This window comes from Corapipo altera, unplaced genomic scaffold (genome assembly GCF_003945725.1).
Source record: "Corapipo altera isolate COAL_440 unplaced genomic scaffold, ASM394572v1 57, whole genome shotgun sequence".
NCBI lineage: Eukaryota > Metazoa > Chordata > Aves > Passeriformes > Pipridae > Corapipo > Corapipo altera.
The window spans coordinates 2,806,492-2,819,504 of NW_020884905.1; the positions used below are offsets into that span (position 1 = coordinate 2,806,492).

At 43.6% G+C, this 13,013-nt stretch overlaps 1 protein-coding gene across 1 annotated transcript; it reads left to right on the forward strand.

Moving 5' to 3' along the window:
* The first annotated feature begins 4,724 nt into the window (after positions 1-4,724).
* Positions 4,725-12,969, forward strand: LOC113950973 (ATP-dependent DNA helicase PIF1-like). Its single transcript, XM_027651429.1, is given in 11 exon segments — positions 4,725-4,853; positions 9,156-9,309; positions 9,312-9,548; positions 9,636-9,740; positions 9,818-9,943; positions 10,039-10,192; positions 10,739-10,853; positions 10,928-11,034; positions 11,437-11,576; positions 12,214-12,320; positions 12,877-12,969. Coding segments are annotated over 11 exon segments (1,467 nt in total).
* Positions 12,970-13,013: the final 44 nt, after the last annotated feature.

Genomic DNA, 13,013 nt, shown 5'->3' on the forward strand with positions numbered 1-13,013 from the left:
TAACATACCAGACAAGGGGAGGGAACTACATGTAAGTGCTTCTGTATCCTTTCTCTTAACTTCCCTTCAATAAAATTACCAAAAAAAAAAAATCAGATGATATTACAGAGTTAGAGAGATAATGGTTTTTAATTCCAATTGAATTTTGTAAAAAATCTTACAAAAAGCAAAAGATTGCATTTAAATTGGGATTAAGACAGCTGCCATTAAAGTCAAGAGGACAGCTACAAATTAGTGAAGATTTTTGAGAAGAGATTACTCAAGATTTGAGGAATCAAATAGTTCAGAAGTAAATGAAATCTTAATTTTCTTCATTCAAATTTGAAATGAATTCATGTTTATGAAATGCTTTAGGTTTTTTCTGTAAGAAGCAAAAGAGATAGACTGCAGAAAAGTATTAACAATGCATGACGTACTGTTGCAACAAAACAAAACAAATATTTTAATTGCTATTACTAGTTAGAACCATGGCCACTAGTTTTCTGTTCTCTATACTTTGAAATCTTTGTGCAAAATACAGGCACATAGAGATGGCTGCTCTGAGAGGTGGGAAAAAAAAGCAGACATCTCTATGGTAGTATATGCTCCTGTATCCAGGAACATTGACAAATTCACTTATTCAAGCTAAAAAACGTTGCTTCCACTTCTGTTACTAAGAATTTATTCCATCTTCAGTAGATGGCTTTTCATGAAAGGTAGGAGCAACTCAGATTACTCAGCAATCAGACCCTTCTCTGTGCAATTCTATTTATGGCATTTTACTCTGCAGGCTAGTCAGGGGATAATGGCATTCTTGTGAAAGTTCTCTATGTCTATAACATGATTTTTTTTTTATTTATTTAACCAAGCCTTAAGTCTATTAACCTGAAAGAGAAACATGTTCACCAAATAAAACAATCTCTGGAGGTGAATAGTTTCTTATTCAAACTCCATGAAAGAAATAACAAAATGAGACATAGAATTGGCTATTACTGCTAGAACAACAATATAACTTAAGCTTTAATACTTCATGTATTCATTTGGTAGACTTGGCAGTGTTACGTTTACAGCTGGACTCAATGATCTTAAAAGGTCTTTTCCAACATAAATGATTCCGTGATTCTCTGTTCTCTCACAGGACAACACACCACCTTCAAGTTCAAAACTACACGTACAAAGCTATCCATGAAATAGTTCAGTTCTGGCCTATTTTTCTATAGCCACAGACTACTTACTTGGGAATAACTAGAAGTAGAAACAATAAAGACTTGTTTCAGCAACACTATCAGGTATAGATGAGCTTTGTAAGTTTTCAGAACCAAAATCTATTTGTCTGTAAATAATGAAAACTATTAATCTATTCCATAGTAACAATGCAACATTATTTTAAAGTGCTTTGAAAGGATCAAAAAAAAGTTACATGGGTGCATAAATACAGACATATGTTCTAGATATTTTCTTTTCAAGAGGTTAACAATTTTAGCTGAACAGGTAAGCTCTTTACAGTGCTGTATCGTTGGTCATTCGCAGAAATAGTGTTGCTTCTATTATATTCAAATGTATTTTAAGCCTGTGAAGTGCAAGATACTTGATGGTTTGAAAAAGCTACTACTCGGATCCCTTCTCACAAACTCTTCACCATTCCTCCCCATCCCGTGCCTCCCTGGTTTTAAGCTTGTAAAAGCTTTTTTTTTTTTTCTTAAGGAGAATTTTTGAGAATACAATTATTTACTGAAGTAATTAAAATAAGTTAGGCACTATATAATTCTGAATTTGAGGGATTTTTAATTTTCCTTACTTCTTCCAGAGGCTCTAGACTGCCTTTTCTAGCAGCACACACAAGTAGCCAAACACGCTCACAACCCATAGCCTCTAGCCCTTACTGAGGAACTTCAGAAAATGATAGGTCAGTGAGATACTAGGTGTCCTATCACTCCATTTTATAGCAAAGACACTATGCCATTTGGTAGCAGAATTAAGCACATTTTCCACCACACAATCCACCTGAACCTTTCTTTTCCAAAACAGGCCTTTTCAGTCTTCATTTCAATGGTTTTGTCATGAAGATTGACAAATGTTCATATGGTAAACTAGTTCTGTTTGCTTTTTACCAGCCTACTGAAATAACCACCTGCAGTAACAACAGTAATAGCTTTGTCTTTCCTGGCCAACCTTATACATGTGTATGTGCACAGTGCTGTGCTCTGCTGCACGGAAATCAGGCACAGCCACCTGTGAGTTCACATTTGATCACTTTGCTGTCTAGGTATAGTAAACTGGTTTTGTTACTTCACAGAAATCTGCTTATCAATGTAAACTGATGGATTCCCTATCTTCTGGGCCTACCAGACATGCATAATTTTGTCAACAGAACTATATGCAATGCTATTTTTATATGTCAGTAGCTCAGATAAACTTTAAAGCTATCCTAGATACCCTGTCGAGAAAATGATATGCCATTTTCCTCAGTACTGCACTGTGATCTATCTGTTCACACAAACTAAACTTTTTCAACAAAGCCTTGAAGTATGGTTTAATCTGTCAACAGAATATTTTTCTCCAGCTACATAATCACAAATCTTTCTGGTGTGCTCTTAGTGATAACACTAACAAGTCAGTAAAGAACTGAATCCCTACAGCTGAATCACTAAATCTGGAAACCTCTGATCAGTACAAGTGTTGGTCTCCTGCAAATACTTCAAAAGAAATTATGTTAACAAAGCAAACAGGCACCAGTGTTTGCAGCAGAACTCAGGAGAGTTTCTCCTCTGACTCCACAGGTCAGTGCTGTGCTGCTATGGCAGCCAGTACAGCAATGCCAGGATACAACAGTGGGCACATGCAGTTCCAGCAGCTACATTTTGATACCTCCAGACTTACGTCAGATGTTGTTACTCAACAACTGCTGCTGCTGCAAGGTTTTGCTGACGCCTGCAGCAGCAGCAGGCTGTTGTAAGAGACAAAAATTCCTGGGAAGTCTAGTCTAGAAATTTCCTTATCAGAAACAAAGAGCCACTGACAAAAAAGTAGTGAGAGTCTGTTTATCAGTTCCTGTTAACATGAAAATATGATGCGCCCCTCCCACTGCTAAGTGAGGAAAGGTTCTGGCATCACACACTGAATCTTCATGCTTCCTGCAACAGAATTTGTTGTATTATTTTATTTAGTGCTTTTCCACGTAGAGGTATTTACAGCTAAACTAGCTGGCTGTAATTGCAATGTCAAGGCACATGCAGGAAATACATTTTTATTGCTGGTTTTGCTACTGCACAGCTTTATGTGGCAGTTTTACTGCTCACTTGCCTGTAGAATGCACCTTCATTACACAAAAATCTCACACCACTTTCTCGTCTGATATTACACACACAGTATTTATGCCATGTGGACCTCACAACTCCTGCATACTGCAAAGTCAAAAGATGTGCTCTCCTGTGCCACATGGCCACTTCAAGTTCTGCAGTGAAATACCCACAAATTAAAGAACAATAAAACTCAATAACCCTAAGACATATCAGCTTTTCCAAAGCACAGCTGAATTCCATTCCTAGCCAGCTAATGGTTCTAACTGGTGCCACTACCTGTGGTCTCATTAAGTCTTGGCATTTCTCCTAGTTTTCTAGGCCTGGAATTCACTCAGTCTCTGCTGCTCTTACAGATTCTGAATTACCAAGGTACTTAGGCAGGTGCCTATCTTAAAATACATAAGTAGTCCCGCTGATTTTAATAGGATTATCCATGTGTTTTGAATGAGTCGTGCATAAGTACCTTTCAGTTGCAGGATATAGTTTTCTATGGCTCCCAAGAAGTTAGTTTTTTTCTCACAGTAACACTAACTTTTAGAGGGGGTGTAAATAAGGTAGCTGTGTGGCCCCATAATGATCAGGTGCACCACAGCTGAAACAAGCATCAAGTCCTCCAGAATGGTTAAGATGCAGAGGCACTATAAATATAATATAACCAGTGAAGATTCAAGGAAAATAATAAGAACAGGTGCAGCACAGCAGCAAGCCAATTTCATTTACCCATCGCTCTGTATTACTCGGAAGACTAGTGTTTTTGTAAACATTTCATTTTTTCAGCTTTCTTGGTATATTTGCATTTAAACTACAGTCTGGATAGCCCCAGAAAACATGTAGGTCAGAAGAAAAACTCAAAGTGTCAAAACCAAGAAAATCACCACCTGTATTTTACAAACTGAATCCTGGATAGGCAACTATTTGTCAATAAAAAAACCAAATTGCTCTATAAGAGAAAGCATATCTTTGAAGACCTTCAGAGAAGTACCCTCAACTGGTGCAAAAACTCAAAAGAAAAAGAAATGTCTCTTATTTACAGGACAATTGTGGAAAAGAAATAATGCAGAGCTGTTCTGTCAATGCATTAAGCATACAGTACTGTATGTATTTATTGTTACGGGATATGTAAGTACTAGTCATCCTAGAACAGCAGAACAATCCCCAACAAGCTATTTTACGGTGAGCAGCTATAACAGCCAGCATTTCAGAGGACTCATATTTGGGTTGAAAACTTGAAATACAATCTAAAGGAATATTTCTCAATACCAAATCTAGTTTGCTGTGCATTTGTCCAAGTTTTGAATTACAAAACAAATCTGAAGTAAGGGACTGGAAATCCAAACAGCTATCTTGCTGACATCGACTTTCTGTCACCTGTATAAATCTTCTCAATCTGAGGGTTGGTTCAAACACTCCATCAGTCCCTGCCCGGGTTATTAAAACGCTCAAATGGCCTTTGTTTGCCGGGAGGAGTCTCCCACCCCTGTGACCAGAGCCGCTGTGAACAGCCGCGCAGCGGGAGGAACACCCTTCCCGCACTGCTCGAGCGGCACCCGGCGGGCACGGGCGCTCCTGCAGGTTATTCCAGGGCACGGGAACACCTCCGCCCCCGGACCTGGCCAAGGGCTCAGAGTGCACTTGGGTAACAACAGCCACCACTCGGCACAGACAACTTAACAAAAGGAATAACTATCAGTAGAAAAGGTGAAATAAATAAAATCGAGTTTTAACCAGAAAAATAATCGAATACACGGAGTGGCATTTTTCTATCTGCATTCACACTTAGGTTGTAACTTAGAATTGATTTGGATTATTTATCAAATGCACATTCTTTTCTAGCCAGTAACATACTGTTAACAGAAAAATCTTACAAGGACTGACAACTACACTAGAAATATCCTGCCAAAATATCTCAGTCAAAACATGTTTTACTAGATTGCTCATAAAAGCAAGATGTTGACAATTAAGTGCCTGAAAATGACCTTCCCTTCTTATTCTAAATCTGCAAAAAGTCAATTCTTTAAAAACTGAAACTTTACTATCACTCTACTGTGCAGCAAGCTTAATTTGCCTTCTGTACTATACTGTTTGTACAGTTTTTTGTTTTCACTAGAAACATCAGCATTCCTATTAAGCTAGGGAGAAGTCAAAAAAATACCTTTGAGTCAAGAGTTGTGTGCTGCACTATGAATGTAACAACAGGTCATAAACTGTTTGAATCCTACTCTCCAAGCAGGCAGAGGGGAAAAAAAAATAAAAAATTGAATGAAAATTACTAGCAGGAAACAGAGCATATAACCAATGAAGGAAAATGGCACAACATGGAAAAAGCATAAAAAGCCTCTCAAAGGCAGTTTTCATTGGGTTTTATTTCCCTGTGAATACATGCAGAATTTGCTTTTGGATATAATGTGCAAGTTGCTATTTTCCTGAAAAGTCTGTAAAAGCATCTAGGAAATACCCAACTGGCTCCCCATCCTGCTCTTATCATCCATCTATTTCTGTCACGTGAGCTAAAATATTTCTACTCTTCTAATGATTTCTATATTTCCAAAAGCTTTTGAAGACAACAGACTCAGCTGTTATTTTCTAAATTTAGATATAATAAGGGAAAGCTTTACATCCTTGTGTGTGCATATTAAGAGTAAGCCAGGTTGACTTAGCATCAAGGATGTAATATTTCCTCTAATGGTTCTTTTAATTATATATTTAGAAAATCTGTATGTTATAATTAATTTTATTTACCTGTTGCTAAATTTATTATAGTTAATGGCTTTCTTAAATTGTATCTGATCCAAGCAGGTGCATGAATGAACAGTTGGCTGATACCTCAGGAGATGCTCCTTTCTACAAAAGACTGGTCAGAAGCAGTGATAAGGTATCACACAAGGCCAGTTTCAAAATTACTGCTGCCTGGCTGATCTGTGCATAAATGGTATGAGGATTTTGCAGAAAAGCTAACAACCACACAGAGCTATGTCCAGCACACAATGCTGCTTCTGTGATGGGAAGATCCAGCTTAAAGGAGTATCCATGACACCTATATCAAAGTGCATCAGCTTGACTATTTAGTCAGGAAGAACAACTCACAAAGAGACTGCAGGTTGGACTTCTGGCCGTGCTAGGTCTGACCCTTTTGCAGGATAAGCAGATTATCAGCAGCCAACTGCTTCAAGCAGCCGTTTCTGACAGACAAGAGCTACTCAGGAAAAGGCAGCAGAAACAGAGACTTGCAAACCTGCATGAGTCTCCAATGAAAGATGGAGATAAACAGATCCCAGTCCAGCCCAAGCAATGGTTGAGTGATTTGCAATGTCAGCAGGGACGCAGACAGATTCTCATGTTACAAGTCAGTTGGCTCTTCTATAGAGCCAGAATTAACAGAGTGAGATGAGATGGAAGCTGTTGTGATAGGAGTGAGCACAGCCAGCTCTGTCAAATGGGTTTAGCTATAGAAAGGCTGGAGGCTTTTCTGGCCCAGCAGGAATCTGTAAGCCTGTACAGAGAAGTTACTGCAGCCCCTATATCAAGGGGTGGTGGAAACAAAACAAAGACACAGAAGCATTTGAACAGTTAGGCTGCATTTGGTTTTCCACACAGAAATCACTGCCAACTGTTTCTGAAAACAGAAAATCCATGAACAACAGTGTCTATCCACACAATTCTTCAATCAGCTCCAGCCCAAAGGACAACATTTGGCTCCTAACAGTGGCCTTAGAAATCTAAAATGAAAAAATACTAACCCCCAAATCATAATGCTTTCCATGTACAAAGGCTGATGCCTACATATGGAGTTATCCCCAGAGCTACACAGAGTTTAGCTTCACTACTTTGGGTGACGTTGCACAGAAGGACAATCTCTCCTTGACTTGGGTGGCATGATGCTGGGCCAAGGCAGCATGCAAATTACCCTGGTTCAATCAGTGACAGATCTTACAGTGGTGTATGCCTCAGTAATACAATTTCCATACTAAAAATCTGTTCTTGTGGATCTTTCATAGTGGATGACTCCTTCCACCTCCCTTACAACTGCAAGAACCTCTGGATTAATCCAAATTCTGTTACGCTACTCTAAATAACGATAGCAGTTGTTACTGCTCAGAAGCAACATTCTACCTCTGTGACAATTCAACACTGTTCACCTCCTCTGACTATAAGCATTTGCATTTCATAACAACTGCACTAAAATCTGTCTCCTTCCTCCAGCTACTTTCTCCATTTAAATATACCAAATATATACTGTATCTACCACAATCTATTCATAAATTAAATAACTGAGAAAGAACAAAACTGAGGTCTACATACAGAAGCAAAATGGCAATGTAGAAGACTCCAAAAAGTTGGAAATAAAATAAAATTAACAAGTAACTCAGCTGTGTAAATGCTAGCCCACATTTTGTACACTAACACCAAGAGGTACCACATTTAAGAACTGAACTTAGGAAATGTACAGCACTCAGTCAAAAACATGGAAAGCATATACTTACCTGCAGCTGATGCAGGTCCCTTATGTCAGAGCTGTGTCACTTCTCCTGGGTGGGGGGACGGCCACTCAGCACCCTGCCTGCTGGAAATGGCTCTCAGGAGCCCGTCAGCCCATGCCAAGCACACTCTGTCTTTGTGCCCTGCTCTGTGTGGAGCTGGGACTCGGGGCTCATTACACACAGGCAGGGGCAATTTGTGACCACACATGGCAGCTCTGCACACACTAGGGATTGTTCCTCCCATTGCTCTCCCTGTTCCCAGACAGTCCCCACAAACCACATTCCCTCGTGGCATTGCCTTTGCTGCCAGCAAACACCTCAAAATCCCCTTCCCTTGGGGACCAGCCAACACGGGGTGGGGGGAGAGGGAGGACAATAGTGTGGGGGGTGCCCGAACCAGACACCGCCTGACAGTGTCAGGCCAAGCTCCTCCTGAGTCACTCCCCGGCTGTGATGGAGCATGAGGTCACTTTGGACGTGGCTCAGGGCACACTGCCAGAGGCAGCACGTGTCCAGGAAGTCTGTAACCACCGCGGGTTTGCAGGCCCGGGACCCATCACATCCCGTGAACTGCACACAGGGCTGTTCCCTGCACGGCTCCTGCTGCTTGGATTGCCTGGGCAGGGAGAGGGCTGGGGCACAGAAACCCAGGCTCCAGAGGGTACAGTTGCTGGGAGGCCTGTGAGAGATCTACAGCTCCTGGCTAGAGCCAGAACAATCAGAAAGCATCAATTAGAGAGGGAAAAGAGCTGTGGCTGATCTGTGCCTGTTGGGACTCTGAGTTTGCATGAGACAGCAGATACCTTGTGCTGTCCACGTGTGCCCAGGACTCGGGACCCTGAGAAGGTGAGGATGTCACAGGGCACTTTCAAAGCAGAGGAGTGAGAAGATGTTGAGTCCGGAGTTGTTTCCCAGCCTATGCAAATCAACTTGGTGCTAAACACTGCTTCCTCCTGCCTTTCCTTCTCCAAGCACAGAGGTACCTTATCTCCTCCTTAGCATCAAATGAGGGAGTCTAGTAGATAGCAACTTTGTAGATTAGATTGAGATTTTTAACTGAGAAAACATAAAGCTTGGAGAAGTGCAAAGTCTGTGTCCTTCTGCTGCTTGACCAAAGTTGTGCACACAAGCTGTAAGTCAAACAGTAAACAAAAAAACCACAACAGCACAAACCACAATGAGGGAAAATGTGACCAAAAATCAAGGTACAGCACTGCATTCTCATATTACTCTTTAGAAGTTAACCATCTTAATTTTTTATTTGCTCAGAAGAAGGGCAGGGAGCAAGAGATAAAGCTGTAGGAGCATCTGGCTGAGAGAAAAAAATAAAGTGTCACCTCTATGAGCACATATTTTCCAGTGTTATATTAACCTCTATTAAACAAATTATTTGAAGAGTTTCCCAGTGCTGCTGGGCCGCAACGAGCTGCGCCAGCCCGTGCTACGGGTGGTAGGCGGCAGCGGCGCGGCGGCCGCGGTGCTGAGCTTCGCGCTGAGCGGGGACGCCGTGCGGCTCTTCACGCGGTTCGCGGGCGAGGGGCGGGCGGCGGTGCGGGCGGCGCGCAGGTCTTGCTCTCCGACTGCCCCCCGGACGCGCTGCGCCGCTTCTTCCGCCTCCTGCGGCTCAAGGTGGCCGCCGGGTCGCGGGGCCTGGCGTGCCCCCCGCGCCTGCTGGAGCGGCCGCCGGCGTCCTTCGCCGTGACCAGCCCGGTGAAGGAGCGGGACCTGCTGCGCAAACCCCGGCCCCCGCCGCGCCTGCGGGACGGGGCGGAGGGAGCGCCCCGCCGAGGTGAGTCCCGGGGCGAGGGGCGGCCCCGGTACCGGGCCCGGGTTCGGGCGCTGCCCTCACAGCGCACCGCTCCTGTCTGTCCCGCAGGTGCCCCGCGCCGAAGGCGGCCCCTGGCGCGGCTGTCGGCGGAGCAGGAGGCGGTGCTGGGAGCCGTGCGGAGCGGGAAGAGCATCTTCTGCACCGGCTGCGCAGGTGAGGGCGCCCGGTGGCTCTCGCTGGGGAAAGCCCTCGGGCCTCGCCGCTGACCCGTTGCTTCTCTCTCCTCGAAGGGACTGGGAAGTCCTTCCTGCTGAAGAGGATCGTGGGCTCCCTCCCTCCGAACGTCACCTATGCCACAGCCAGCACGGGAGTGGCCGCTTGCCACATCGGTGGCACCACTCTCCATGCCTTTGCAGGTAATGCCTGCCCGACAGCGAGGGACTGGGAGCTTTCACTTCCTTCCCAATGAATCAAGACCTTCCCAAAGCTTTGCTTTCTTCTCTCCTGCCAGGGATCGGCTCTGGGAAGGCACCGCTGGAAGAGTGCATTCAGCTGGTGGAGAGGCCGGGGGTGCGCCAGCACTGGCTGGCCTGCCAGCACCTGATCATTGATGAGATCTCAGTGGTAGATGGAAAGTTCTTTGACAGGCTGGAGGCAGTGGCAAGGTGAGCAAACGTCAGGTCAAACAACTAACTGAAATGAATTTTCCTTAACTTCCAGGCTGCTTCCTTCCTCTGGTTTTGTGAATTGATACAAGGCAGCTGCTGGCATAGGACTGCAAGGAAGCATGGAGTCAGCATCTGGGCAGATCTTTATCATGAGATAGGTTTTGATTGTGTCCCCTCCTCACTCACAGCTGTGGCTGTTCTGGTTGCTCTTTCCATCTCTTGAGCTAAGTGTTGTCTATCTATAGAGCTGAGTCCAGAATACAGCTGTTCCCAGAAGTTCTCTCTTGCAGAGAGAAGCAGCTGTAGCATAACAGCCACCAAAGAAAGATTGGTAATGGCATCTGGGGTGGCTAAGCAAAGCAAATTTAATGTTTTACCATTGCTTAATTGTTTAAGCTCTTTTGATTCAGCTGAGGATAAACATCTTTTAAATGCAGGTGGTGTATATTTGAATATCCTGACAGATTAGGAAGTAACTTCTGAGATCTGAGTATGTCCAGGTTCTGGAGGACATTCAAAACTTCTCTCTTCCATCTCTTTCAGGGCAGTCAGAAAACGGGATGAGCCTTTTGGGGGAATTCAGCTAATCATCTGTGGGGACTTCTTGCAGCTATCTCCAGTTTGCAAGGCTAATGAAGAAATCAAGTTCTGCTTCCAGGTACAAAACTGCCCCTAAACTCATTCTCATACTTCAAGTCTGCCTCTTTCTTAACCAGAGAATGATTTTTCCAGGCAAAAAGCTGGAGGAAATGTATCCACATAAACATGGAGCTGACTGAAGTGCGGCGACAGACTGACAAGGCCTTTGTCTCACTCCTGAGTGCAATCCGTCTAGGCAGGTGAGGAGAAACTCATCTCTTTGTGATCTCTGCTCCCCACCTACGGAGCAGAAGAAAGAGCAGTTTGTCGCTTTTCTGGGCTCTATCAGGAATATGTAGCTGGGGGCAAAATCTATTAAAGCTTTAGTTAACGTAGGAAGATTTCATATATCCTGCTCTGGTAAGGAAGGACACTTTCTAGGGTTCCTCTTTAATTTCTGTGAGGTAATTCAGTGGATCCTGAGCTGGCACTGGCTGGGGCCCACACACTGGCACTGCTCTCCAACTTTTATTTATCTTTCTCTGTCCTCCTCTCTGGAGGCCTGCAGCTTGCACAGACAGATCCAGCTATGTGAAGGTTACTGCTGCTCAAGACCTGTTCCTGATCTCTTTAAAGAATAACTCCCTTTTCCTGGTTACCAGGTGCACAGAGGAGGTTACCAGACAGCTGATGCAGACAGCTACCAACAGGTCTGAGCGTGATGGGATCCTGGCTACACGGCTCTGCACCCATAAAGATGATGTCAAAATAACTAATGAGAGACACTTGCAACAGCTATCAGGTGAACTCCCTGGAGGAAACTGCTGGCTCTGGGGCTGAGCTCTGAGTGGATGCAGTGAGGATACTGTGGTGTCAGGAAGAACTAGTGTTCTGTCATGCACAGCAGCACCAGGTCAAAGCTCTGTGTTGGAGTTGGGCTGCCTGGGGAAAAACTTCAGTTTCTTACTTAAATATTCAGTGTCACTTCTTGGTGTGTAATAGACAGCAAGCTCATTGATTACTATGAAACAGGTCATTTATTGCCTCCACACTTCTGCTTTTTCTTTCTATAGCATCTTATTAAGGGCTTTCTCAATTTTTGCCTCCCTTTCTGGCTGTTGGATACTTCCTTTAGCGATCTGGTGTTGGCACCAAATGAAACTGGTCATTTGCTCAAAAGGCTGGCTGCTCAGTACTTATTTACTGCTGGCCTTTGTTTCCTGTGCCTTTCCATGCTCTGGGAGTTCTGTTGGGAAGAGAGGCAATAGTGAGCTCTCTGTTGTTAGATGTGACAAGGTTTGTGTGAAGATGTCCTAGCAGCACAGCAGAATGGATATTAAAAGAGGAATTGCTATTAGAAATAAATACTGAGCCTCCTGCCATGCTGTGTATAATGTGTTCAACAGCTGCAATTTGCTATGTCTTTCTTTCCTTAACAGGAGAAGTGCACATGTTTGAGGCTTTGGATACTGACCCAATGTTAGTGAAGTTAATTGATGCTCAGTGTCCTGTGGGTGGTAGAGTTGAGCTGAAGCTTGGAGCTCAGGTAAGTATGCGTACATACACATGGGATAGAACAGCAGATCAAATGGTATAAGAAAAATAAAGGAATATCAGATAAATATATAGAGTAGATTAATACACAGAATGCAGATTCAATATAGAATGTCTATGCCAGGCCAACAGAAGATTCTATTCCAATCTTTTATATTTTCTCTGCTTGGAATCTTATCCCAGCAGAAAATGAGTTTGATTTGAGTGCAGTCCATGTCTTGGGGACAATGGTGATTGCTGTGACTTTGACACACTTTTCCAATCAGGTTTAGAAGCTTTCAGTAGCAGAGAGCACAGGCAACTCATAGCTGTGGACAGAAGCAGCTCAAGTGAAGTGTTCAATGCTGTAAAATAGCTGGGAGTCCTAGGAAGGAAAGGCTGTGAAATAATTTCAGTTGGAGATGGTGCTCTGTCCTGCAATGGGCAGGATAGGAGATTGTGGCCATATCAGCCTGATGTGCTTATGCTTCCTGGAAAGAAGTTTAGCTGCAGGTGGCTGAACAGGCTGTAAACCCAGTGCACTGAAGGATTTTTCTTTTTCTCTGTAGGTGATGCTAGCAAAGAATCTCGATGTGTCTCAAGGGCTGGTGAATGGGGGACGAGGCGTTGTAGGATTTGAAAGTGAACAGAAGGGTAAGTGAGCTTCTTGATCTCTTGTTGAAGGAAGAGGGGAAAAATAACAAAA